This window comes from Hemicordylus capensis, chromosome 3 (assembly GCF_027244095.1).
Source record: "Hemicordylus capensis ecotype Gifberg chromosome 3, rHemCap1.1.pri, whole genome shotgun sequence".
NCBI classification, from domain to species: domain Eukaryota; kingdom Metazoa; phylum Chordata; class Lepidosauria; order Squamata; family Cordylidae; genus Hemicordylus; species Hemicordylus capensis.
This window is the reverse complement of record NC_069659.1, coordinates 91,305,302-91,333,205: the sequence shown is the minus strand read 5'-3', so window position 1 is coordinate 91,333,205 and position 27,904 is coordinate 91,305,302. Positions and strand designations below refer to the sequence as shown.

Sequence of the window (27,904 nt, the reverse complement as noted above, 5' to 3'; positions counted from 1 at the left end):
TTCCCTCTAAAAGGTTCATATCATTTATCTACCATAACAGAATTCAGAACCGAGTCTGGTATGCATAGATGAAGGTTCTGGCTCTCCACATACATGCGGAATGCCGCCAACCACCATTGCTGTAGTTTCCTCATGCATAATCTGGCAAAGTAGACCGTGGCCACACAAGAGATGCATTAATACTTAAATTGTCTGAGCCCTTTCAACTGGGCTTAACTCATTGCTAGAACCAACTTCCGTATCCTATAAAAACTGTCTTCTGGCAGGAAGGCTCTCTGCTGAACTATATCAAGAACCGCACCTACGTATTGTAGTCTTGTGACGGGTACTAAATGTGATTTCTTCCAAATGATTTGGATGCACAACCTTTCCAGGAGAGCTGTCATGCAATTTACCTGGGAAAGTAACTCTTCTCATTTTTGCTATCAGAAGCCAGTCATCTAGACTGTAAATGTGCCACCACCATAGCCATGCATTTGGTAAATACTCTGGGTGCTGTCGACAGCCCAAAGGGTAGCACATTGTACTGGAAAATGTTGTTGCCCACTGTGAACCTCAGATACTTTGTGTGACTTCCGTGTATGCCACTGTGAAGATACTCATCCTTTAGGTTCAATGTTGCAACCCATTCTTCCCCGTGTAAAAGAGGCAGGGTAGCTTGCAACGTAATCATCCAAAATATTCTCACATCGACATATAGATTCAGCCACTTCAGGTCCATTACAGACCTGCTTGGGGATTTGAAAGTATCGGGTGTAAAATTCCCCGTGTCTGCTTGCCCACTGTAATGGGGAGATTGCACCTTTTTCTAGCAGTGACCCAACTTCCTTCATCAACGCTATTGTGATCTTCACACCGTCATAGACTGGCAACATCTTGAACTCGATGGCATAACCGGTTTGGACTATACAAGGCACCCACCCATCTGATATTATATTATTGCATGCTTAAGAATGACTTGCCAGTCTGATGTTATGACCGACATTGATGTTTGATGTTAATGTTGGAGATATCACTGGATTTATGACATCACTGCTTTTAGGGAAGAGGGTGTTGCCTCTCCCATTGGTTTTTTACCTGGGCTCACTATGCAATCAAAAATGTTGTTCAGATTGCTGGGGAGCCTTACTACAAGCCACTTGGTTGCTCTTATTCTTTTGGAAGTATGCTTCTTACTGTGCACTTTTGGAAAGGTTTCCAAAATTCTCTTGTCATATTGGCAGTAGCCACCTTGTTTATGATCATATAGTTGATACCTGGAATATGTAAGGGATGATTTCGTAGATGTAAAAGTCTTTGCTGTATAGATTTTTTGCATTTTCCCATTGTCGTATGTGTCGTCACAGAACAGACCCTTGCCATCAAAAGGAAGAGCCTCTATCTTGTCTTTCACATCTTGTTGCAAGTTCGTAGAGAATAACCAGGCATGTCTCCTTAGTAAGACTGCTGTTGCCAAAGAACAAGATTCAGTTTCCTCTAAGTGCTTTGCATTACTTAGCTGCTGTCCTGTCGCCGAAGTTGTCTTGGCAAATATGTCAGCATTTTTTTTCTGGAATTCCTCTGGTGTCATATCATCCTTTTCCTGAAGGAGAGAGTCCCATAAGGAATGTGTGTATCTGGATAGGCATGCCATATAGTTGGCAACCTTAATGCCTAGACATTAACCACCCTGAGCCATTTTTTGAAGTGCGGTATATAAAACAAATCAATCAATCAATCAATCGACATGCATTCGCATTATGTCCCAACATATCCAGTTTTCTCCCTTCTATCTGCTGGGGTGATATGACGTCATGATCCTTTAGCGGTAGATGCGCAGTCAGTAACTAAAGAGTTTGGATTAGACTGTTTGAACAAGTAATCATTCTCTTCCTGTATTCTTTACAGAGTTTCCAACCACTGTTACCGCTAAGGAGTGCACATGTGCGCGCACTCACACATTTTCTGATGTCCACTCAGTTAATTTTAGATCCCACTCAGGTTGAATCAGGAATGTCCCACTCTGAATGCATGTGTGCACACACTGCCTTGACACTGCTGCCCAGAACAAAACTGATTCCACAAACAGACGAAAAAAATTAGAGAGAACACTGTTTCCAACCCTTTCAAAGTTGGTGTTGATGTCTGCAGCACTTGCCAAGTCGTATGAACAGCTTTCGTTACTACAGGAAGCATAGATAAGTATACTGGCTGAGCCATGTTTGACTTTTTCATAAAATTATATACATAGTCATCCACATCACTAATTCCATTAATTTCCATTCCCAATCCAAACCAAGCACCTCTGCCATCTCCACAATTTGGAGATGATAGGACTTCATTTCCTCTGTTGGTGAAATTGATGGTTTCATTGGGACATCATCCTTTGGGTCTGAAATGTAACCTGTCAAAACTAACTCTGACAAGTCAGAATCATAGTCACCCCCTGAGGACACTGGCTCTGCAAGATGAGACTCAGACTTGCTAGTGGAAGATGGAGGAGCCGGAACCCACACTCTTCTCAGTTCCTGAATCCGCAGCAACTCATGTTAATGTTTTACCTGGCACGTGAGTACTTCCAGTGCACACTTTCTTCCCTATATCTCATAAACATATCTGTGTAGACATACTTTTGTTTCACTGGTTTGGGTACCAACAGAGGCAAGGATGCTTGTACACCAGCATCTTGACCCACATAGATTGGTCTCACATTTTGTGCAGTGACGGGAGTGCTAATCTGAACAGCAGCATCCTGAATCAATACTCTCGGTGGAGTCATCTGAGTGGCAATTTGTTCTGTAGGAGGCTCCACAACTCTAGGGGGAGTCATCTGTGTTGCCATCTGGACCAGTTCCATACGCCTTATTCTACATAGTCAGCAGGGCGCACAGGGGTGGAATTTGTAGACGCATCACCCCATCCACCAAACAATAAGCTTGTCAAAGAAATCCCATATTGCAAGGGGGTACATGGAGTGTTTTTGGCACCTCCATTAACTCTTCCTCTTCCATATAGAGACCATGGCTCAAGCCCTGAAATGTCGATGCTAAGTGAGTACCGTCATTCGATTCCAGCATGGTGATAATGTTCTGTGCTGCCTCTGGGTAGAAAAGCACCTCAGTGTCGTCAACCGCATTGACATCAAACACCACCGGCGAGCAGTATCTCCACTCCAAAATAGACACTGGGGTCCTTGACGAGCAGTCCCTCTGTTCTGACAACACCAGGGTTCTCGCCATCTATGGGAACTGGCATGGGGTAGGCACCGGCAATAAAGAATCCGCTCAATGCCGAGGTGCTGGTGTCGACATCATAGCATTTCTTCCCCTTTCCGGCATCAATTTTGACGGCGATAGATGTGCTAGGCATTGTAAGCCAGACGGAAAGGGAGTTGTAGTGCTGGGCACCGACAAACGCTTTCCCCTTCATTCACTCTTCCCCTTGTGCTTTTTTGGGAGAGGAGAGCCCGAGTAATCTTCTCTTCTGCGCTTCCTATCCTTGTCTCAGTGGCAAGAAGTGCACCCCTCAGGAACACTCTGCTCCTTAAAAGGAAAGTCCTTCTATGAAATCGGTCCTGGCATCGAGGATTTAGACTGCTATTGGATTGCAGTTTCCAGCGCAGTGGAAACTGCGCATCTCTCTGGAGATGTGGAAACACCCTTTGGAGTTAGGGCTACTTCCAACAATGCTACCCTTAAGCGTGCAGCTCTATTTTTAAAAGTTTGCTTCGAGAACGAGCTGCAGATAGAGAACGCGGCCACTTTATGCCCTTCCCCAAAATATAGGAGACAGCGGTTATGACCGTCCGTAGATGGGATCTTCCCCCACATCAGGTATACCTCTTGAAGAGAGGAGAGCTGGTCTTGTGGTAGCAAGCATGACTTGTCCCCATAGCTAAGCAGGGTCTGCCCTGGTTGCATCTGAATGGGAGACTTGATGTGTGAGCACTGTAAGATATTCCCCTCAGGGGATGAAGAAGAGCAGAAGGGGAAGAGCAGAAGGTTTCAAGTTCCCTCCCTGGCTGAGAGAGATTCCTGCCTGCAACCTTGGAGAAGCCGCTGCCAGTCTGTGAAGACAATACTGAGCTAGATATGGCAGTTTCCTATGTTCCTATGAAGGTGGTCTTTTCCCTAGGCGTTGGGCTTGAAAAGGACATTTTGAAGTCGACAACTTTACCAGTTCATAGTCATACACTTTAAATCGCTTTGCTGAGGTACCAACATCCGTTACACAAAGAATAACTTTCCCCAGTCCGAGTCATACACAAGAAGTTATGATAGAGTTTCCAAAGTGTAGTCCGATAAGTCCAGACACAGTCTGAATCAAAAATTTTAAATTTAGATACTAAATTTTTTTCTGAGGAGCCAAGAAATAACGAAGAACCGAACGCACTGGTGGTCAGAAAGAAACTGAACTATAAGGTGCCAAACTGCCAATGTGAGCAAGCGTGGGGCACGCACAGTGGCGGTCGATCGGTGCTGCAAGGAGCTAACGAATTTTGCCCGAAGTGTTCTGCGCAGGTGCAGAACCCATTTTTATGGATATTACCAGATCACAAACCAGATCCAATAGCTATATTTATTCCCATGAGTCTCCTCTGCTGCTTAGTTTTTCAAAAGGTCACAGTAGAACTGGAAAAGGTGCAGAATAGGGCAACCAAGATGATCAGGGGCCTGAAGCAGCTTCCTTATGAGGCAAGGCTACAGCATCTGGGGCTTTTCAGTTTGGAAAAGAGGGGGAGACATGATCGAGGTGTATGAAATTATGCATCGAGTAGAGAGAGTGGGCAGAGAAAATGTTCTCCCTCTCACAGCACTAGAACCAGGGGTTATCCCATGAAACTGAATGCTGGGAAATTTAAGACCGGAGAATGGAACCCCAGCAGATGAGGCCCACCTGTATCTAGTTATTTATGAACTCAATGAGGCGGGTCTCACGATCAGTGAGACCCGCTTTTGCTGATACTGCAGGGAGAGCGGGCTAAGCTGGACATTGGGTTGAGGGAATACAGCCAGGCAGAAAACAAACAGGTGCAGCTTGCCCAGGGATGCCTCTGATGAATTTCTGCCTGATGCATTTCTACAACACTGTTTAACTGTTTGTTTCCTCATTAAGTGGAAGCAGATCCCATGCATTTAATGGAGTTTACTTCCTTATAGGTTTGCATGCAGAACTACAGGTTCAGTTATTAAAATGCTCCTTGAAAAGGCATGGGTACTCCAACACAGCACCCTCTTTCTCAGCCACATGCTTCCAGAAAGTGTCAAAGAAGTGTAGCAACCAAGTCCCACAAACCATTCTCACCCACAGTACCACTGATTTAGTATTTTGGTATAGACTGTCCTTGAAAATGGAGACTTCATTTCCTAAGTATGGTCAGAAGTTTCCACATTCACAGGCAATTTGGCTCTTGTGTAGAACTGCCATATTCAAGAGCAGTCTAGATCAGAATGATGGTTTCTTGGTGCTGGGTGGGAATGGTTTTTGGGATTTCTTTGCTGCATTTCTTTGGAACTTTCTAGCATGGAATCCTTGGTCCTAATCCTATACATGTTTATTCAGAAGTAAGCCCCAGAAAAATAAATAGTTCCCACCAGCTCAGTAACTTATTCTATGCTTTGCTGAGGTGCTCAGAGGATGAGGAAAGAACCTACATTCTTGCCTGGTCCCAATTCTGCTGATCCCAATTCTTGTGTGCGCTTAGTCAGAAGTAAGCTCCAGTGAAATCAATGGACTTACATCTCAGTAATTTATTCCAAGTTTTGTTGAGAGGCTTTGCTTCCCCCACTTTGGTGGGGTGGGGGGAGGAGGAGAAATAAAGAGACAGAGAGAGAACCCTAAAATCAATAAAAGGAAAGGGAGAGGGAGGGAATAATTGTTTAACTATACAAGTGCCAGGGTGCTCATAAACTCTGCTTGCTTATTTATTTATTTATTTATCATAATCTATCTATCTATCTAATTTTATATATCGCTTCTAGGCGGTGTACAAATTATCAGGCACCCAACTCTTGCTTCAGAACCCTCAGTGGGCAGAATCACTGATCTGCCCCCTTAGCTATTTTTCCTTGCTATTATGGAGATTTCAAACAGTAATTACTCAAAAATAACTAATAATTGATGTTTTTCAAACCAGCAAAAGGCATTAGTCCAGCATGAAGCTGCATTTTTGGGGAATTCTAAAGACACCTAAAAATATACATTATCTGTGGAGAAAAAAGATCAACAGTCAGACCTCTCTTTTTAGCAGTAAAATTTTAGATCTGACATTTTCCAGCCATATTTCTACAGATTTGCACAAAATTTGGAGGGGTGCATCTCTTGTCTCTTAGTTGATGTGTTAAAAATTTCATTGAGATTTGATGGATACTTCTGATTTTATAAGCAATAGACTGTTCAGGGTTTATAATGGCAGAATGTTGAAACTATACTGGCACAAACATGCCAGTATAACAGGTTTTATTTAAAAATCTACAGGATTTTGACAAGTTTATTAAATTTTAAGCTTTCAGGCAGTCTTGAATTTTTTTATTCTTTTTGAGTTTAAAAGAATACAGGTGAGCCTCATCATCCATGGCCCTGGAACCTGTGGTTTCACATATCCACTATTGGACCGTGTGCACCCAACCTCAATATGTGCACCCAACCTCAATATGTGGTAAAAGGGTTTAAACACACTATCCGCAGTTCTTAGATAGCCGGAAATGACCAACGAGGTAATTTCTGACCACCACTAAGCCAATGGCTTAACAGGACCATTTTGTGGCTCTTGGCGGGGGCAGAAATCCCTCTTGATTTTGAGGCTGGAGACTTGCAGCCTGATACAGGACTTTATTTCTATTATTTCATACATTCACCTTTGGCGGGGGGGGGGGGGGGCTGGTTTTTCTGCCTCCTGGAACCTAATCCAACCGATTCCCATTGCTTCAATGTCTTGTTAGCAGCAGTTTTGCTATCCACGGTTTTAGCGGAGAATGGAACCCCAGCAGATGAGGCCCACCTGTATCTAGTTATTTATGAACTCAATGAGGCAGTTCTTACGATCAGTGAGACCCACTTTTGCCGATACTGCAGGGAGAGTGGGCTAAGCCCGCTCTCCCCGCAGACGATCGCGGCAGGAGCCCTGGGCATTTGGATCGGCCACCCACACGATTGCCGGCTCCGTGACGGAGCCGGTGGGGGCTGGGGCCCATCGGCCCCCGCAAGCTCCATCATGCCCTATGTGAGCGTGCAGGGCATGCTGACAAGACTCCCGGAGCTGGGAGATGGCTTTTCGCCTCCACTCTGGGGGTCTCCTCGTGAGTAGCCGCACCGCCGCAGCTACTCACGATCAGAAAGCCTGGGTTTGCGGAGTGCTCGCAATAGATAGAGGCACAATAGATCACTAAAGAATTCAGTGCAGGGTGCTTCAAGAGGTGCCCATTATCTTTATCTTGAATACGGTACAAATTCTCTAATTTTTTTGATGTTGGAGTGGATGTGTGCAACACCTCCCATGCACATTTGGCCGCTCTTGTGATCACAGACAGCATAGGCAAGGCTACTGGTGACGCTGATTGCAACTTCAGCATGAAGTTGTACACCAGGTCATCTATTGTGGCAAGCTGGGAACGAATGTCGAGACCCAGGGCATCAGCCATCACCCGGATGTGCTTGTGGTAGGCCTTTAACTCATCATTTGGGGAGACATAGGTCGGAGGTGCTACATCCACTGGAGGATCCACAATGGTACTCTCCTCCTCTGAGTCTGACTTGAAGTCAGATGATCCATAGTGCTCCGAACGAGACCTCGGGATCGGCCCATTCTCTTCAATGTCTGTGGAGGTCTGTGTTCCTGCTACTGTGGCAGAGGTTGCTGGAGTGGAATCTGTTTGCATTGACGCATTTCGGATTGATACCTTGGCTGTTTGCAATCCGACCTGGACCACCTTCAAAACGTCCGTCTGCGTCGCCGTTGAAGCGGTTATAGGACGTGCCAGGGCAGATGCTGCGAATGACTCAGTGGGCAGCCAGGGTCTGTCCTCATCAAAAGCGTACAGTGCTGCCAGGGACTCCATACCTAAGGCAGTGTGGGGAAAACCACAGCTGTGCCAGGTCAATGGGGAATGCAGAGGGGCTGCTGTCAATGTTGACGCTTCTTGGGCCGTCGCAGAAGGCTCATTCTGATGAGGTTCCTCTGCGTCTGCAGGCAAGAAGCCTTTGAAGGTCGATATTGAGCACTTGCTCAAGGAAGAGTCCAAAAGAGAGAGAAGTGATTGAGTCGCTGCTGGGAGATTCTCTTCCACATCGACATCGATGATTTCAAAGGTTGTTAATAGGGGCCGATATCATCGGGGAGGGGGGTGACTTGCATCAATGTAGAGAGGACCAGAATGTATAATGCAGAAGAAACCAGAGCACCTTTTACCGGTGTCGATGGAGTGGAGGATGCCAGCGGAGTTACTGCAGGTGAGTGTGACCACGCCATCGGCATCGATACGGGTATCGGTATCAAGGTTGAAACCGACAAGTCCTGGTCGACGTCAACCGTCTTCGACACCGAGGGACCCGGCGCACCCACACACGGTATCAAGGTCGACGCAGAGGGGTGTGGGGAAGCACTCACTGAAGCCGAAGCCTTTGTCGATGTCGAAGGGAGCTTGACAACGGAAACCTGGACGCCTATTCAACGGAAACCTGGTGGCGCAGTGATAAAACTGCTGCCCTGTAACCAGAAGGTTGCAAGTTCGATCCTGACCAGGGGCTCAAGGTTGACTCAGCCTTCCATCCTTCCGAGGTCGGTAAAATGAGTACCCAGAATGTTGGGGGCAATATGCTAAAATCATTGTAAACCGCTTAGAGAGCTCTGGCTATAGAGCGGTATATAAATGTAAGTGCTATTGCTATTGCTATTGGCAATGGTTTTCGGTGCATCGTCGGTGTCGATGATCTGTGTTGCTTCCTCGATGGCGAAGTCGGCGGATCAGAAGCGGATCTCTGGGTAAACTTTTTCCGTTCATCCAGTGCACTCGTAGCCGTCTTTGCTATAGAGTGTGTTGACGCCATTCCGATGCCGAAGACGTTTTTGAGGTCGACAGTTTCATCAACATCGACATATCTATCTTAGAAGTCCTGGTCGAGTCCGAGTCACATCTTGAGGCTGATGTCGACTTCGATCGATGTTTGTCAGATGTCGACACTGGAGGGTCCGAAGTCAATCTCGGAGCCGGTTTCGAGGCTGATGTCGACGTTGAAGGGCGAGGTGTGCCGGGAGTCGATGGGCTCAAAACATCATCATAGATAGCAGCCTGAAGACGGAGAGCTCGATTTTTCTGTGTCTGTTTTGAGAAGGACAGGCATATTTTGCAAGCAGATACGTCATGTTCTTCTCCCAGGCACAACAAACAGAGGTCATGAAGGTCCTTTGAGGGGACTTTTGCCTTACAACCTTCACACCATTTGAACGATTTCTTCTCCTCAGCCATCGAGCCGTAGTTAAGTCCATGCAAGGGTCAGAGTCTGGGGGATCGTCGTAGGCCAGTCCGAGTCAAAACACACACAGGGAAGTCCGTCAGCCGTTCCAAGACAAAAACAATCATAGTCCGTCAATCAATCCGTAGTCAAAATCCGAAAAAACCAACAATAGAGAGAACTCACTAGGATAGAGGAACTTTCTGATTAACCAAGTGGCAGACTGAAGGTCCAAACGCAAGGGCAGTCGGAAAAGAAATGAGGGACTTAGCGCCACGGGCACACCTTAAATAGCACGCTCTAGCATGCGGGCGTGGCCTGGCGCTTCGACTAGCTCAGGCATAGCTCCCGCATGGCTCCCGCGCAGAACCCCATTCTTATGGGCATCGACGGATCTTGATCCAGATCCTCTCTAATATAGAGGAAGAGTACTGCTTTCTGTGCATTCAACATTCATGCATTAATAATTGTACTTGTGTACAGATCTATGTATGTGCACACTATACACAGTGTGTACATGTGTTCAACATAACATGTGAATAGGGCTATAAATGAATGTTTAAGAACATAAAATTCAGACACAGCTGAATCAAGACCTACACAGTATAGCTGGCATATCACCATTCAATAAATTCCACTACCATATTCCTCCCTTTTCTAATAAAGCATTAAGCGTTTATTTTGTTACCTGATGCACAGTACTACAGGGAGTATCCTGTTTGTTGAGATATTTTTGAGAATCAGCTTTCAAGTTCAGTTGGTCTCTACAATTAAAAACCACAAAGTTAATCTTGCCATCAAATACTTGGATACACATGCATCCCAAAGCTTGCTTCTATAGATCTTTTTGCAATACGGTACAACCTTGATATCTGTGGATTAGAGTACCCACGGTTAGGGAATTGACACCCGACCTTGGTATATGCGGGGGGGGGATGGGGAAATAAGGGGTTAATTTCAAATATACGCGGGTTGGGGATGACTGGAAAGCCATTTTGTGTTCTGGATCCTCAAAACAGATCCTTAAAAAAAAACACCACACACCACAATTTTGGACCGATTTTTGGCCATTTGGGGGCACAGCTCAACTCAAGGGGACCAGTGAAGTATGGTAGGCAGCTTTCCTGCCCCACCCCTGCATTTCACCCCCCAAATTGGCCATTTTTTGATTATTTTCCCAACGTCCAGGAACCTACCCCCCCCCCCAACAATCCCATAGCCCCAATGACTCGATATTCACAGTTTGCATACCCGTGGTTGCAGCAGGGAATGGAACCCCCGTAAATATCAAGATTCTCCTATACACTTGAGTCTGTTGGGACCTGGTAAGCAAGCTGACTTTCTATATCACAAGTGTTCCAAATTCATCTTGACTTCTGCCTATAGCCATTAGTACGGTTGAGTGTTACAAAACTTGATCCCTTCCAGAAAGACTCAATTGAAAACCTTCCCACTTATTGGCTTAAATTACATATGGCTATACCGATGTATCATCATTAGGCTGGACATGCCACTTTACCATATGTGTTTTGACTACCTATGCCTGATAGGTTTTTGGATACTCAAAAGCATGTTCTCTTTTTAAAAAAACATTACATAAGAACAGCCCTGCTGGATCAGGCCGAAGGCCTATTTAGTCCACACAGTGGCCCACCAGATGCCTCTGAGAATCCCATAGGCAAGAGGTGAGAGCACGTCCTCTCTCCTGCTGTTGCCCTGGTATTCAGAGGCATCTTACCTCTAAGGTTGTAAGTGGCCTATAGCCACCAAATGAGTAGCTATTGATAAACCTATCCTCCATGAATTGGTCCAAGCCCCTTTTAAAGGGGCTCCAAGCTAGTAGCCATCACCACATCCTGTGGGAGAGGGATTTGTTCAAATAAAGAAAGTGGTCAAAATTTAAAAAAAATTCAACAGGAAGTTTTCAATATGATACAAATTGGGAGGCAGCATTGCAAACTGCCCCCATAATAAAAAAGGGGTGGGGAGAAATTACCTGGTTTTTTCAGAATCATCCATTTTGCTTCTTGTTTTCCCTGTATTTTCATTCAGTACTGTCATGAGAAAAATATAAGTTTTTATATGGAAACTCAGAAATTGCACCTGGTTTATCATTATTGGAAACTGAATGATGGATTGGATGGGTTTGTGATTTAAAAAATAAATTCTTATGTTCTTATATGCACAACATGCAAAATATATTTAGGGACATTCTTGTGTTTTGTAAGGAAATACCAATAGATACTTTTTGTTACTAAGATCTACATAACCAAATTAAGGAATCATATCATTTTGCTTTTTCATTTTGTGTTTTAAAGGTCACACTGCATTGGAACTAGCTAGCCAGCCAACAGAATGTTTTTCTGTGGGCTCAAAAACCATGACTATCAGACCTGCATACATGTGAAACACTCTGCCAACAGGACTTACTAAATACAGTAGAACACTGTAATTGAGATTACTCAAATAAAAGATGACTCAAAAATTTAATAATTCTGCATAACAAAATTTTTTGCAACTGCTATTCAAAAATGAGTGGATCTAAATGCTTCAAGTTAAATAGTGGAAGCCAATTACATAATGTCTACTTATGTAATTGTAGATTAAATATTGTTATGTAACAATATCTTATGTTTCTTTTTAAAATTGTGAGCCCTTTTGGGACAGGGAGCGTACGTATGTAAACTGTTTTGGGAACTTTTGTTGAAAAGCAGTATATAAATATCTGTCATGTTCGCACTATACTTGGTAAGATAAACAAAAGGTGTGCAAACCATCCCTTTCATCCAACTCCCATTTCTGCATGACCAGTTACATGTGTTTTAGAATGTTACTTCAACATTCTAAGATCTACCTCTCACACTCAGGATATCTTAATGATTTGAGATGTCCTTCATATGAGCACATATGACCCAGAAATCTTTATTAACTCACCTGATGTAGAATTTGAAAGGCAGTCTTTGTTTTCTTTAGCTGGTGCAGTCACCTGTTACGAGATGAAATGTGAATTTTTCTCCCAATGTGACTAACTTATTGGATAAAATTGCAGCTTCAGACAAAAGAAAATATAATCCAAGCATTACAAACATTTATACTTTAAACATAATCCAAAGATTTGAGCATTAACCAATACTATTATGTACTACCTTGGCTACTGCCAAGAACATTGCAACAGGTACAATTTTTAACACAAGTTGCCCAACACCTGCTTTAAAATGATTTATGTCCACTATATAGCCGGCTTTCTTGCCAGTTCAAATCCCCGCTGGTATGTTTCCCAGACTATGGGAAACACCTATATCAGGCAGCAGGGATATAGGAAGATGCTGGAAGGCATCGTCTCATACTGCACAGGAGGAGACAATGGTAAACCCCTCCTGTATTCTACGAAGGAAAACAGGGCTCTGTGGGCTCCAGGAGTCAAAATCGACTCGACGGCACGTTTTACTATTTCTTATAAGGGAAACTGCACATCTTCACAAGTACTCCGCTTAAAACAAAAATTTACAACTATGCAAAGTTAAAGAAACAACTGATTTTCCTGGACACTGGGTCCTTTGTAAATTTATTTTCTATTCTCTATCGTTTGATGAGAATACAGCTTATTAAAGCTCTCTGACCGAAGGGACTGCTGAGTCATGTGTCTTCATCCAAGAAAATGGAATAACTCATAATTCCACCAAGAACTCCTCTCCTCTGTAAGACTTAAGTTCCAAATTACCATAATTTTCCAATTGTGCTCCAAATCAAAAGTAAGTTTGGTAGCACCTTAATACATGGAGCACTACCTGCTATGTTACAAAGTGCAAGGATCCCTGAAGAAATGGAAAGCACACAGGAATATAGGAAGCTGCCATATACTGAGTCAGACCATTGGTCTATCTAGCTCAGTATTGTCTTCACAGACTGGCAGCGGCTTCTCCAAGGTTGCAGGCAGGAATCTCTATCAGCCCTATCTTGGAGATGCCAGGGAGGGAACTTGAAACCTTCTGCTCTTCCCAGAGTGGCTCCATCCCCTGAGGGGGATATCTTACAGTGCTCACACATCAAGTGTCCCATTCATATGCAACCAGGGCGGACCCTGCTGAGCTAGGGGGACAAGTCATGCTTGCTACCACAAGACCAGTTCTCCTGTACCTCTGTGCACTCCGCACAGAAACACACTGCACCATACCTGCATACCACCTCTAAGTGGAAGCTGGACCCTTCATGATTGGGGGTGGGGTCCAGCCTCAGAGGGTTCAAATGCAGTCCTTTACTTTGTCTCACAGGACTCAATGAGCGCCACTTACTTATACAGATGGCGCAAACCCAGTGTCCGAGATGAGGAGCAGGTTTTTCTCCCTCTTAACTATGTCCCGATTACAGCTTGTTTACCTTGTGTCATAGTACATGATGGGAAATGAGCACCAAAGCTGCTCCTGTCTGCAGAGCCCCGTCTTGGGATGCTGCTTCTTGTTTAGACAACCCTAACCCTAACCCCTGCTAACTGGGCAAAGAGGCACCTTTTACCATGGTGATTCTCTTTATTTAGCAGGGGGAGAGTAACTGGCCCTATCCACCCCCAGCACAGTACTTCCAGTGACTGTTGCTGGTGTGTGTCTTATGTTTCTTTTTAGAATGTGAGCCCTTTGGGGACAGGGAGCCATCTTATTTGTTATTTCTCTTTGTAAACCGCCCTGAGCCATTTTTGGAAGGGCGGTATAGAAATCAAATTATTATTATTATTAGACTAGAGAACAGGAGGACACAATATATTACCTACAAATATGAACCTGTCACAGACAGTTCACAGCATCAGGTTTCTCCCTATGGCCTCTACTCCTATAAGATACAAGTCAATTTCTTTGTAGCCACCTCCACCACAGAAAACAACCCCAAATCACTTTAAAGGCTCAATATAACTGCAGGTAGAGTGGGCTGGCCCTCAGATGTAAAGTGAGAAACAAAGAACCTTTGGAGACCAGAGGATATAAACAAACAATTTTTTACTAAAATAAAACCACTTGGTCTATTAGAGAAAAGTATAAACATTCTTCATACATCCAAAAATACCCCATACGAAAAACAGGGTATACAACAAAGAGCAATAAACACATCCATCTACAACTAGAATTGCCAGTAGCTCCTTATTTTAGTTAGGATCCACAACTAACCTCTCAGCCCTGTCTTCTCCAGCAGCCTGTCATTTAGTGCTCTCTCTTGATCTCTGGCTCTAGCTTATATGTTCTAAAACTTTCTTCTCCAATGCTTAACCAACCAAGAGGACATTATTGGTTTCATTTCCTCTTGTCCCCTTAGTAATTGTTTTGCTTCCTCTTAGGTTTCAGTTTCCTTGGCTGAGGTTTTAACCTTCAGTTGAAACTGATCAACAAACTCACATACTTATTTTAAATGGGCAACCATTTTAGAACGAAATACGAACAAAATCAAATACAAAATGTTTTTGTATCACTCCTTCGCAGAAACCAAACCAAATTTTCACAGAAAATCACTTCCAGGCATTAAAGAAGCACATTTCTTATACAATGAATAGAAATTGAGAAGCCCACAATTTGCCATTTACAAGTTACTTCTGACACCTAAAGAGAGCAAGAGCAATTCAACCTATAAATTACTTATCTTACCCATTTGGAAATTTTACTGATTTCCAGTGATTTGTAAGTGTCCAGACACTACCCACCATCTCAATGAAATGCTGAAGGCTGTATTTTCTTTATCATCACCATCACCATCAATATTTGCACACTACTTTTCAACCAAAATGTTCTCAGAGTTATTCTTTAAAACTGAAGGGTTTCTCCTAATATGGAAAGGCTGATTTCAGAAAAAGAAAGTCTGCCCTAGTGGGAAAAACAACTACTGAAGCTTAAGAATATATACTCTCTCACACAACCTCAACACATTTGCCAATTCCTCTTGCTTCTATTACCATCTAGGAACATAGGAAGCTGCCATATACTGAGTCAGACCATTGGTCTATCTAGCTCAGTATTGTCTTCACAGACTGGCAGCAGCTTCTCCAAGGTTGCAGGCAGGAATCTCTCTCAGCCCTATCTTGGAGATGCCAGGGAGGGAACTGGGAACCTTCTGCTCTTCCCAGAGCGGCTCCATCCCCTGAGGGGAATATCTTGCAGTGCTCACACATCAAGTCTCCCTTTCATATGCAACCAGGGCAGACCCTGCTTAGCTAAGGGGACAAGTCATGCTTGCTACCACAAGACCAGCTCTCCTCTCCTTAGACCAGCTCTCCTCTCCTTTTATTTACTTACTTACAGGCCCCAGATAACCCCTTCACACGTTTTCTAAGATATGTATTTATTCCTGCATGCAGAGAAAACTGGCTTAATTAGAGTAGAGAACTGGAATCAATGACATGAATGTACCTTAAAAGTCATTGATTACAGTTATAATATAACTATAATATTATCTACCACTCGTCAGCCAACTGATACTAGGTTCAATGCTGCTTTGCCTATGCTTCACGCTCAGATACAAACTTTGTAGTAAACAAATTCACACACAATGCATACATTTTTATCAAACTTATTTACACAGCTCATGCCTGTACTGATGCCTCTGATCTCCTGCTCCCCAGTCCTACAGTTCTTATCCTAATTTAAATTTAATCCTAATCTTTAGATAGACAGAAAGATAGATCTTGGTTTACAGCAATACTCTGCTTATGATATCACCTTCAAACTGTATTCATAGATATAGGCTATTTTCAATAATATAACATGTTTTAGCTTTAGCTTACCACATTTCAAATTTTTAACCAATTTCATAGTTTTTCATAATTCTTAGTTTTATAGCAATATGGTTTTAGTTGCTATAGTCACTGCCTTCACAGCCCTCATAAACACTGACTGGTTTTAAACTATAATTTTATAGTTTTGATCTTTTCCTTCTGATGACAGTTTGTTTGCCTTATGCTGGTCAAAGATTGTAATAAGGACTGATTGAAATATCATTGGGTCAGAGTTATGACTTTGGTGGAGCTGAACTTCTCTGCGGTCCCTAAATAAGAAACCTTTCAACTGGTCATTTCAGTATGCAGCAAGCAATAAATTGTAAGAAAATTCCCAATAATTTACTAGCTCAATATCCAGTCAGCATTCTGGAAGCATTCGAATCAACATCCCACTTAACTGTGTCATACCTGTTTTTCATGTCTTTGCCCCATTGAAAAGGAGTGTCAGTCCTATCCTGGAAACTCCTGCTTAATTTCTGCTACCCCAAAAGAGTTGCAGACTTGTTGAATCAAACTTCAGATGTCATGACCTGATATTGGGGCTGTAAGGACTGTCACTGCTCAGAAGCACAACACAGCCTGGCTCTGCCTACATGTGAACTTTACTGAATCACCAAGCAGTACAGCTGAAAGTTCTGAAAACAAATGGTGATAACAGATGGTGTTCTTCTGAAGATAGACACAGCAAAATCATAACAATGTCCAGGAACTGAGCCAAGATGGGCTGCCAGAAGATGCTGGGTTAGCACTCTGAAGACATGGCTCTGGACTGGTGGCACATGTTTTGGGGTAATGGGACTTCAAAGGGGGTTTCAGGGAGCTTGACAATGATGAAGAAAGAGAGAATGGAATTTTTTTTTGATGTTTCCACCTATCACGTTGATCTGGTCAGGTTAAAAGATATAAAAGGGCTAATAGATGGAGTGCCCAGCATTGATTCCTAGGGACATCTTATCAATGTAGCATCTCTTTGCCCATTTTATTCTTCAGCAATCCATTCCTCTCCCTTTTTAGCCTACTTTCCAGCAGGCTTATGAGATCACCCGGCATTCTGTGTGTGTGTCCATCCGTGTGTGCCTGGACCAATATGAACCAAATCAGGTACAGCTGTAGCGACACATAGGGACACCTCAACGGTGTAGTTTGTGATGATGTTGAACTTTTGAGGCACAAGTGGGCTAACTTGTGAACCACCTAATTTGAACCAAATTAGCTACAGCTGTAGGGACAAATAGAGATGCCCCAATGGTGTAGTTCATAATGATGTCACCCGCTCTGATCCTAGATGGCAGATGCATAAACTTTTGAGGCACAAGTGCACTAACTTGAGGACTGTCTAACCGATTTGAACGAAATTTGGAACAGCTATAGTGAGTGACACGCAGGGATACCTCAGTGGTGCAGTCTGTAATGACGACATCCACCCCAATCCAAGATGGAGGACACATTAACATTTGAGGTGCAAGAGATCTAACTTGTGGACCTCTATTTGCATCAAACTTAATCCAGATGTAGAGACAGTGAAAGGAAAGTAGGCCGATTAGTTCTTACTAGAACAACTTGTTTCAATTCTCCAGGATGCCTCTTAATTTCTTGCCCTAATGTCTTTATCTGTTTATCATCTCTTTGCCTGTTTTCAAATCAACATGTTTTCCCCTTTCTTGACTTGAAGGCTCCCATCCAGATGGGAGAGTGGTAGCCATTGTCCTGGATATTACTGAACTACATTGCTGGATTCCCAGACAGTTATGATTTTGCTTGAAAAACTTTACAGCATTTTCAATGTTTTATTTTATTTATTTAAAATATTTCTATTCCGCCCAAAACATGTGTCTCTAGAAGGGCAGGAGGGAGTGTGAGAATGCAAGAGTTACTGTAAGCCCTATTCATACATTATAGAATGCAGCGGTGCTGACGTGAATCACCCAAGGTTGCTACTCATGGAAGAACCTGCCATCATGGTTATGGTGCTTTCCCCTTCAGACAAACAGTGCTATAACCCTGAGTAGCGGGCTTGAAGGAGGGAGTGACGGCTCTGGGGCGGGACTTCCTCCCCACTCGCCAAGCTACAAGCGTGAGCAACTGCTGTGCTCTAAAATATATGAATAGGGTTAGTGTCACTATTGGAAATTACCTGCTACTAAGAACTGCTTTGCATTGTTATGTACCCAAATGCATTGTGGGTTCATCTTGCCAGTGTTCATGTATGCTTTGTCATGCTATTTTATCAGTCTTTAAGGTTCACTCATTTATTAAAATTTTATTTAAGTTTTAATCATGCCCCTATCACCATATTCTATCATTTGTATGCTGTTTCTACTACCTTAAATAAACCACTACCGACTCATTTAAGTAAAACCAGTGTAGCAGTGCTTCTTGAATTTGCATGTTCCGCCCTGGTTATTCATTTAGACCACTGGAGGTTAAGGCGCCTCATTTTCAAGGAGTACTGCAATTATTTCACTTTATTCATTCTCACTTTGCTGGCCTTCAAGTCTAACGCATTGTTTTTAGTTCCACTTCTCTAAAGGACTCACTTTCCTCACTTCACTCTTAAAGTGCTAAAGAGTTACTTTTCTTCATCACAGAGACAGCTGATCAGAGTCAACAACATGCTTCTCATATTCTTAACCAGTCACAGAGTGACTTAGCACTGGAGAGAATAATCCAAATAAGCTTCATATTGACAATTATCCCAGAGTAATAATCTTCTTTCTACTATTCACACCCAGCGAGTCAGGTAGATGGGTCTGGTTAAACCAAGAACAACTGCATACTTCAAATCAACATGTTCTCTTGATGTGGAAGGACTTCCCAATGTCATCAGCCTCATCCTCAAGATTATAACTAGGCAGCACAGAACCAAGTGAGTAAGACTTGCTTACCTACGGCCAGATTACTGTTGCTCTAGAGCAATGCTGTTCACTAGCAGAGGCCTGTACAACTTTGTCCCCCTCAACTGCTGTTGGACTATGATATCTATCATAGGTATCATTCTCATCGTTAGAGATGATGGAAGTTGCAGCTCAACAACTAGGGGGCCAAAGTTGGGCAGCCCTCACCTAGCACAAGCTTGAAGCACAAAGAAAGATAAGTCTGTCCTAGAATAAATTCTTCCAAAAGCAAATGTTGACTCATTGTGTAGCAGGTTGAGCAACCTTGTATATCACCCAAAGAAAGTTTCCACTAGTTGCTGCACAACATCGTGGAGCAACCAACCACTAGTGTGGATGTCAGCCATTAGCTTGCAAGGACTTAAAATCAACCCAAGACAAAAGTCCTACATGAACCTGCCTGTTCATTAAGATCTGAACCAAAGGTCCTGCTCCAATGGCCACACCTGTGGAGGAGAGGCGGGTGGCACCCAGAAATAGATCTTTTTCAGTGACAAAGCAGTGGAATGCTTTTTCCAGAGATGCTTGGCCAGCACCAACTCTGGTGTTCTTTCAGCTCGGAATAAAGATAGTATTTTTTCTGCTGAGTTTAACTCCTTTGGTGGAGCCTTCTACTGAACTTGAAGCCAACAGGTATTATTTCCCATCACCTGTTCCAGAGGCCTATGACCTCATCACCAGGCCCAGGCCCTGTCTCCATGCACCTTTCCCACTCTGATGGAATCAAAACTTTGCCCAAGTAGTGATAGGTACCCCATCCCAGGTTGCACAGGGGGCAAGAAAAGTCTGGGCTAACCTTTGGAACTTTAGAAAAACACATGTGCTTTGATTCCACCAGAGCGAGAGAGGTGCAAGAAAACAGTACCAAAACTGGTGACTAGGTAACAGGCCTGCTAGAACCTATTTACCAAGTTTCTGGTTTATACAATTTTAATTTAAAAACATTTATACCTTGTTTCTCCATCTCATTCTCAAAATGCTCAAGCTGACTTATGACAAAATTAATGGGTAGGGGAAAAACCGTTCCCCACTGCAAAGCAAGTTTTTCACAGAGGGACATTTGGTGTTTTGCGAAGCTTGTGTTTTTGCATCAAGCAGCCAAGCTTGTCTATAATTGCTGCAATCATTTAGCAATGGGAAGCCATTTTAACTCTAGCACTAAAGCTTGCTTTGCAACAGGCAAGCTAGCATTTGAACAATAGGAATAGTGCCACCACGTAAACTGCTCTGGCTCATGCTACTTTAGACTCAAGCCTATGGGTCTGCTAAATCAGGACACGATTCTTAAGTTAGCGCTCTATTGGCAAGAAGAAATTGGTGTTCTCTCTAATTTTTTTCATCTGTGTGTGGAATGAGTTTTGTTCTGGGTGGCAGTATCAAGGCAGTGTGAGCGCACATGCATTCAGAGTGGGGCCTTCCTGATTCAACCTGAATGGGATCTAAAATTTACTGAGCGGACATAAAAAAACTTGTGAGTGCATGCACAGGAACAAAAACAAACCTCCCTTTCACACAATAATTCAGATGTAATGCCAAATCATGATTTGGAGTTATGAGCAGTAATTAGCCTGCGGCTCATTCACTCGCGCGCCCCCCCCCCCACCACATGGAAGCAGTTCAAAAGCTTCAATTCTTGGTCTGCAGCATTTAAAACTGGAAAACTATGGCTTCAACAAGCCACTAATGGAATATCATCTGAAATCCCCTAGATTTTAAGTGAAAAGAAACCCATGCATTTTTAATTCATTTATCACTGTGGGTTTCCTACTAGACTCAAGTCCAGCAAATCACCACAGGTGCTAGAAACCAGAAAATGCCATCCTATATATCACCAAGATCATTCACTAAGCCCATATGGATGAATTTATGCACTACTTTATACCCTCCATCTATCCAAGCTATCCAATGTTTTCTATTCTTTAGTTACAAATATTTATGATTCTACAAACTAAGCAGCATGGACATTCACTTTCTCTCACATGCAAATGGAATTTTGCTCAGTAAAAACAGGTTGCTCACCTGTAACTATTGATCTGGACGTGATCCACTGCAGTCACAAGAGTGGGTTCTGTGCCTGTGAGGGACCATTAGGGCAGAATTGATAAGCTCCTCGAAGAGATTTGCCCCACCCCCTGCATGTGGTAAAATTTCCTCAGTTTGGGCAGGCTAGTGTTTTCTCTTCAGTTCCTGAAGGACCAACATTTGGAATCAATCATCATATATGATCAGTCCACAGTTCAACAAGGTAAGTAGCACTCCATGTTGCTGCTGAAGTGCAAATGTCTGAGTTTAACCAGCCATATGGGCAGCAGAAGTAGCATAAGCCCTGGTAGAGTGAGCCTGTATGGTCTTAGGGAGCTCCACCTTTTGATGCTTGTAGGCCAGGAAAAAGAGTTCCACAATCCAGAGGGATAGCCTTTGTCTAGAGATCTGGCAACTTTTCACTTTGCCCTTGTAACCCACAAAAAGGCATTTTTTGTGCACAGGAGTGCACGTCTAACATCGAAAGAATGCACTGAACGTTCCAGAGCCGTTGTGGGGTTTCGGAAGGAAAGTAAAATGATGTCTCTGTTGATATGAAAGTCTGTAACTACTTAAGGCCTAAACTCAGGGTCTAGACGAAGCACCACCTTTTCCTCCTAGAATTTAATGTAAGGGGCATCAAAGCGAAAGGCATTTAGTCCGCTGACCTGCTGAGCAGACGTTATGGCTAACAGAAAGGCTGTTTTAAGTGCCACATGTTTAGGAAGGACCCATGGGCTCAAGAGGAGGCTCCGTTAGAGCAGACAGAGTAAGCAACAGGCTCCATTGTTCAGTAGACCATTGGATAGGCTAAAGATTGCTCAGACCTTTTAGGAATCTCCTGGAGTCTGGATGTAAGAAAACTGTCTTTTTGTCCCATCCGGGACTACGGTACTAGCAGAAATAGCAGCCAGATGAACTCTGATGGAAATGTTGGCCAGCTTCTGCTGCTTCAGATTTGTGAGGGATAGTAAAACCTGGAAAGTAGTAGCAGCATAAGGCAGAAAACCATGCCTTTGTGCATACAGCCTAAATCGCCTCCACTTGCTGTTGTAGTTGATGTGAGTAGATTTCTTCCAGTCATTGAGGAGGATGTCATTCAAAAGCTTATCCTCCAGGCAGTCAAGCTGAGAGTTTTCAGGTTGGGATGGCAGAGCCTTCCGCCATCTTGCGTTAGAAGATCCTCGTGTTGAGGCAGCCATCTCTGGTGACCCTTAGACAGTCTGAGTGCCTGTTGAAACCATGGCTACTGGGGCAACCATGGATCAATCAATCTACAATCTGCAGATTCCTGAAGGATTTTCACTGAAATTCTGTTCAAAAAAGAAGGTAAGGAGGAAAGATTTATAGCAACTTTCAACCCTAGCTGAATTGGAAGGGATCCCCTCTGGAGTTGTAGCAGATGCCCGCCCTCAAGCAATACTGGGGGCACTTCTTGTTCATCGACATTGTGAACAAGTTGACTTCCGGGATCCCCCAGGTCCTGAAAATAGATAAGTTTATTTGGTCATTGACCAGCATATCCCAGGTCCTGAATAACAGCTAGAGGTATTGCAGATTGATCACCCATTTGTGTTGCTGTGACCTGCTGAGATGATCCGCTAAGGTGTTCTCACCTTTGATGTGGATCACAGTCAAGGTTATCTGCCGTGCTATGGCCCAATTCCAAATCTGTAGGCTTAGCATACAAAAGGAGTGGCAGACCATCCCTCCCTGGAAGTTTAGGTAAGTGATGGCTGTGGTATTGTCCAAGCTGATTTGGACCACCTTGCCTGTGAGAGATGTTTGTAAGGATTTGAGCACCTGGAACACTGCCAGCAGTTCTAAAAAGTTGATATGCATTTGGCACGGGTTCTGAGACCACAGACCTTGTACCTGAAGATCCCCGCAGAGGGCTCCCCAGCCTTGCAGGGAAGCATCCATCGTGACCCAGGCAGACAGTTGAGGCACTTAGAAGGAGACACCCGACAGAAAGTTTATTTCCTTCGTCCACCACTGGAGTGAAACCAGGATCAGGTAAGGAATTGTCAACAGCATCTGAGAGCTGTCCACATTTGGTCAGAATACTGTCAGAAACCAGAGCTGAAGGCATCCGAGTCAAAGCTTTGTGTAGTGCACAGTGGAGCTGCACCATGCCATAAGGCCCAGCATTTTCTGTATCTTGTGAGCCATCTGTCTTGGTTGCGTTATGAAGGTAGTTATCAGGGTCCTGATGCACAGAAGTGCTCTTCAGGCAGAAAAGCCCATTGTGCCTCCACATCGAGGACAGCCCCTATGTAGTCTATGCACTTCACTGGCTCAAGTTTGGACTTTGACCAGTCGACCTGGACACTCAAGTCCTTGAGTAAGCTCAGAACTGTCAAAACCTGCGAAGCTAACTGACCTTTTATCCTTCCTGCCAGGAGCCAGTAGTTGAGGAAAGGGGGGAAATTATCAGTCCCTGCAACCGGAGGTGTGCTATGGTCACAGCTAATCATTTTGTAAACACACAGGCACTTTTGCCAGTCCAAAGAACAGGACATTGTACTGGTAGGCGTGGCAACCCACCGTGAACCTGAGAAACTATCTGTGGTTAAGCTGTATCCCAATGTGGAAGTACGCGTCTTCGAGATCCAACACTGCAAACCATTCCTCCCCATGTAGAGGGAGGATGCTCTGCAATGTCACCATGCTAAACATGCGTATGTCCTCATGACGGTTCAGCCACCTTAGGTCCATGATTAGGCGTAATCCCCTGTCCCGCTTGGGGACCTGGAAGTAGCAGCAGTAAAAACCCTTCCACTGATCTGTCCACCGAACAGGCAATATTGCCCCCTTGTCCAGGAGAATCTGAACTTCCTCCAACAGCAGTGGGGATGCAGGCTGTACTTAATCCCATTGAATGATGGCAAGGTCTTGAACCCTATGGCATAGCACGTCTGGACTACACGAAGCACCAAACAGTCTGGTGTTATACTGTGCCATGCGAAGGAATGACTTGCAAGCCTGATGTTGGAGGCATCAGGTAGGATGGAGAGGAAGTCAATGATTGTGACTCCTGGACGAGGTGATTCGGTGGACTGACCTCGAGAACAAAGGTGCTTCTTTTTTAGAATCAACGGGTTTGGGGTATTGGCCTTGTGAGGCCCTAGACTTCTGGTTGAAGGGCTTCCTTCCAAAGCGCTGGTATGGCTTGCAGAAATCCCTTGTCATTTTGCTTTTAGGAGTATTGCCTCCACCCATATTGGCGGGTAGCTGAAAAATGTTTCAGCCGCGGACTTCTATTTTTTGATGGACTCCATAGTGGAGTCTGTTGTTTCACAGAAAAGACCTTTCCCACTGAAGGTTAAATTTTCCACTCTGTCCCTCATGTCAGATTGTAATGTAGTGGAGCGCAGTCAGGCATGTCTCCGCAAAGCAATGGAACTCGCCAAAGACCAAGACTCAGTCTCCGCCAAGTGTTTGACATTGGACAATTGTTGTCTAGTGAAGAGAGTCACTTTGGCATGGACCTCATTAAATCTGGCTAGAAATTCTTCTTGGAAGAGTTCATCCCTGAGGGAATGAGCATATTTGGCAAAGCAGGTAGTATAATTAGCAATCTTCACTGCCAAGCATGGTGGAGTAAATCTTACCTCCCAAGACATCCAATTTGCACCCCTCTGTTCCCTGGAGTAGTGTGTCATTTCTCAGATTTGGAGGAAGATTCACAATCCACCACAATTAAATTAGGGAAGGGGATGCTTCAACAGGAAGTCATCTCGCTCTTCTTGAATTCTGTATAAATTCTCCAAACGTTTGGAGGTCGGAGCAGAAGTTTGTAATGTTTGCCACAGAGACTTAGATATGACTGGTCGCCTTGGATATGACTGGCAGCATAGGAAGGTACACTGGCTGGGTGGAGGCGATGGAACTGAAGAACTTGTAGAAAAGATCCTCTACATCTTGAGTTTGCTTCTTCGGCTCCAAGCCAAGTGCTAAATCCATTTCAGAGATCTGGTGATGATAAGAACTCATTTCTTCATTCTGAGAAGTATTGTCAGAGAGTACCACTTTGAGAAGGGATTCATTGGGATGTTCAGATGAACCCTAAGTAGAAGTAGTAGATGAATCGGCGTCAACAGTTGACATAAAGCCTTCCAAAGCTTGTAGTCTTGATAGTCTGATAGAAGCCCAGGGGAGCGTAAGTGCACATGAGATGCATCTCCCCAACCACCTCCGTACATCAAATCATGTGTGGCAACATAATCTTTTGCAGCCCCCTCCAGGAGTGTGGACTAGAGGGCTGTGGGGTCGAAAGCCGGACAGCCACATAATGGAAAGGCTGGAAGGCTGAGAGAGCAGAAGCACCTGGCGTCTTCAGTATAGAGAAGGAGATTCTTTCCTCCTCTGTGTTGAGGCCATGGCCCAGAAAGCCATACAACGTCAAGCTTGACAGTGTGCTTTTGTTAGAGTCCAGCAAGTTTAAAAGGCGCTGGGCGTCACTGACTTCCATGTCGTCGTCATCGACACTGATGGTGAAGGACACTGGTGAAGGACGCAAAGCCTGTGGTGCCAGATGAGCAGCTGGAGATGGCGATTGTTGCGGCATCGTAGCTGGCAAGAGAGAGCGCTCCCGACGCCAATCGGAAGAAGTTGTGGTCGATACCGTCCTTGATGTTGAGGTGGATGCTGAAGCTCAACATTGAGTTCAAGGCAACGGACAATCCAGGGCCACGACTTCTGGAGTCACTGGGCATGACCAAGACATCACCAGTGCCAACTAGAGCACTTTTGGGGAGGGTGTAGCTCGGGATGCAGTGGAAGCCTACTCAGTGGCAGTCTGTGCACCCTTCTCCCGATGTTTCTTGTGCTGAGGTGCCTCCTTGGCACTGGAACCCCGATGCTGAGACTTGTGTTGCTTTGCAATGAGAAGTATCCGAAGGTGGCTTTGGCACTTTAAATGTGCTGGTGGTGGCTGCCGAGAAAGCATGAGTTGAGGATTTAGACTGCTCAGTGGCAGTCCCTGACTTTGGCTTCAATGCTGTGCCCAATGTTGACTTCAACACCATACTCACTGTCAAGGGCACGGGAGAGTCAACCAGAGACCTGGGCTTTGGAATGCTGGGGCAGAGCACGTCATTGTAAAGGGCAGCTCTCAGTCATAGAGCTCTGTTCTTGTTTGATGAGAGAAGGTTAAGCAAATCCTACAGATGGAGGTGTTGTGTTCCTCCCCCAACAAAGTAGACACAAATCGTGGTTGTCTGCTGGAGGGAGTTTACCATTACAGCGGAAGCAGCACTTAAAGGTTTTTTTCTTATCCATAGCACAATAAAGAAATAAGGATTAATACTCAAGTCAATTTCAAGTCCAATCTGAAGTCCTTACCAAATAAACTGTCCATTCATTGACAGTTCAAAGTATTAAGTATAAGAATAGTCTGGTCTAGTCAGAGTCACAACACAGCAAAAATCAATCATTTGTTTTTTTTCTTCAGAAAACTGTTCCAGTCCAAGGAGCTCACTGTCCAAGGTATCAACACAATGGCGGTCAGAAAGGAAGTGAGGAGAAAACACTAGCCCGCCCAAACTGGGGAAATGCACCATGTGCAGGGGGCAGGGCTAAGAGCTTTGAGGAGCTAATCAATTCTGCCCGAATGGTCCTGTGCAGGCACAGAACCCACTCTTATGAGTGCAACAGATCACAATCCAGATCTACTATCCCTTTCTTCTGGATGCCAGTTACATTCCAATCCTATGCACGTTTACTTGTAAAAGCCCTGGTACACATGCTCATATCTGAAGGAAAAATCTGACACCACTCTTTTTAAACAACACCTACCATTAATCTGTAATGTATATACATAAAGGAATGAACTACCTTTGTAGTCTTTTGATGAGAGAGGTGGTTGAGAGAGTCAGGCTGAATTTTCTTTTCAATTTGAGACTTTTTAAATTCTTGGATACTGATTGGAGCAGATTCTGAAGAACTAAACAAATAATGCAAAGGACAGCATAAAATTAAACAAAGCACAGATTGCTAAGAATTATCCCAGATCATCATCTATTGTTTGAACAGCTTTAAAAATCTGGAACAATACTTATATAACCTTTCTTTGCTAATAAAATAAGCAACATCCTAGCACAAATTTTCAACATATTTTTTGTTAGCATTTACATTAAGAATAATCTGTATACATTATATACTGTACTAATTTTATTTCCCAATTAAAACCTTGTACTAGCTCTTTTAAGCCACCTAATGGCGGAGCGGGGAAATTGCTTGACTACCAAGCTATAGGTTGCCGGTTTGAATCCCTGCTGGTATGTTTCCCAGACTATGGGAAACACCTGTATCAGGCAGCAGCAATATAAGAAAATGCAGAAAGGCAACATTTCATACTACGTGGGAGATGGCAATGGTAAACCCCTCCTATATTCTACCAAAGACAACCATAGGGCTCTGTGGTCGCCAAGAGTCAACACCAACTCGACGGCACACTTTACCTTTACTAGCTCCTTCAAATTAGAAGACAGTTCTATTTCTAGCATGCAAAGCTACAGAATATTACTGGTTTCACGCTGAGCAGTCTTCTGAAAATTCCCTCCAAACTGTTTCTCCTCCTCTTCTAGGAAGGAATTAGGAAATACCCAGAGTTTTGCCTACAGAATCCCGGAAGTGAAAGACTGGGTTCTTATAACAACCCACCTTATAAGAGGTAGTGAGAGAGTTTTGAGGTTAGCTTTCAGAAAAACAGATTCTGTAACAGGTGATCTCTCTGGTGATCCATGTTCACTCACAGCAGTAGCCCTGCGGAGGAATCTTTAGCTTCAACAGGCATACTCCA

The 27,904-nt window shown here is 43.9% G+C and overlaps 1 protein-coding gene across 5 annotated transcripts in view; it reads right to left on the bottom strand.

The window, feature by feature from the left end:
* Positions 1–27,904, bottom strand: part of TTC3 (tetratricopeptide repeat domain 3) — a 139,210-nt gene that overhangs the window by 71,643 nt on the left and 39,663 nt on the right. For all 5 annotated transcript variants that reach the window (XM_053306857.1, XM_053306856.1, XM_053306859.1 and 2 more), the window contains exons 14-17: positions 26,938–27,046; positions 12,364–12,415; positions 11,426–11,483; positions 10,118–10,193 (exon numbers count right to left, since the gene is read on the bottom strand). In XM_053306857.1, the coding sequence (XP_053162832.1) occupies positions 10,118–10,193; positions 11,426–11,483; positions 12,364–12,415; positions 26,938–27,046 (295 nt within the window). The remainder of the gene's footprint in view (positions 1–10,117; positions 10,194–11,425; positions 11,484–12,363; positions 12,416–26,937; positions 27,047–27,904) is intronic.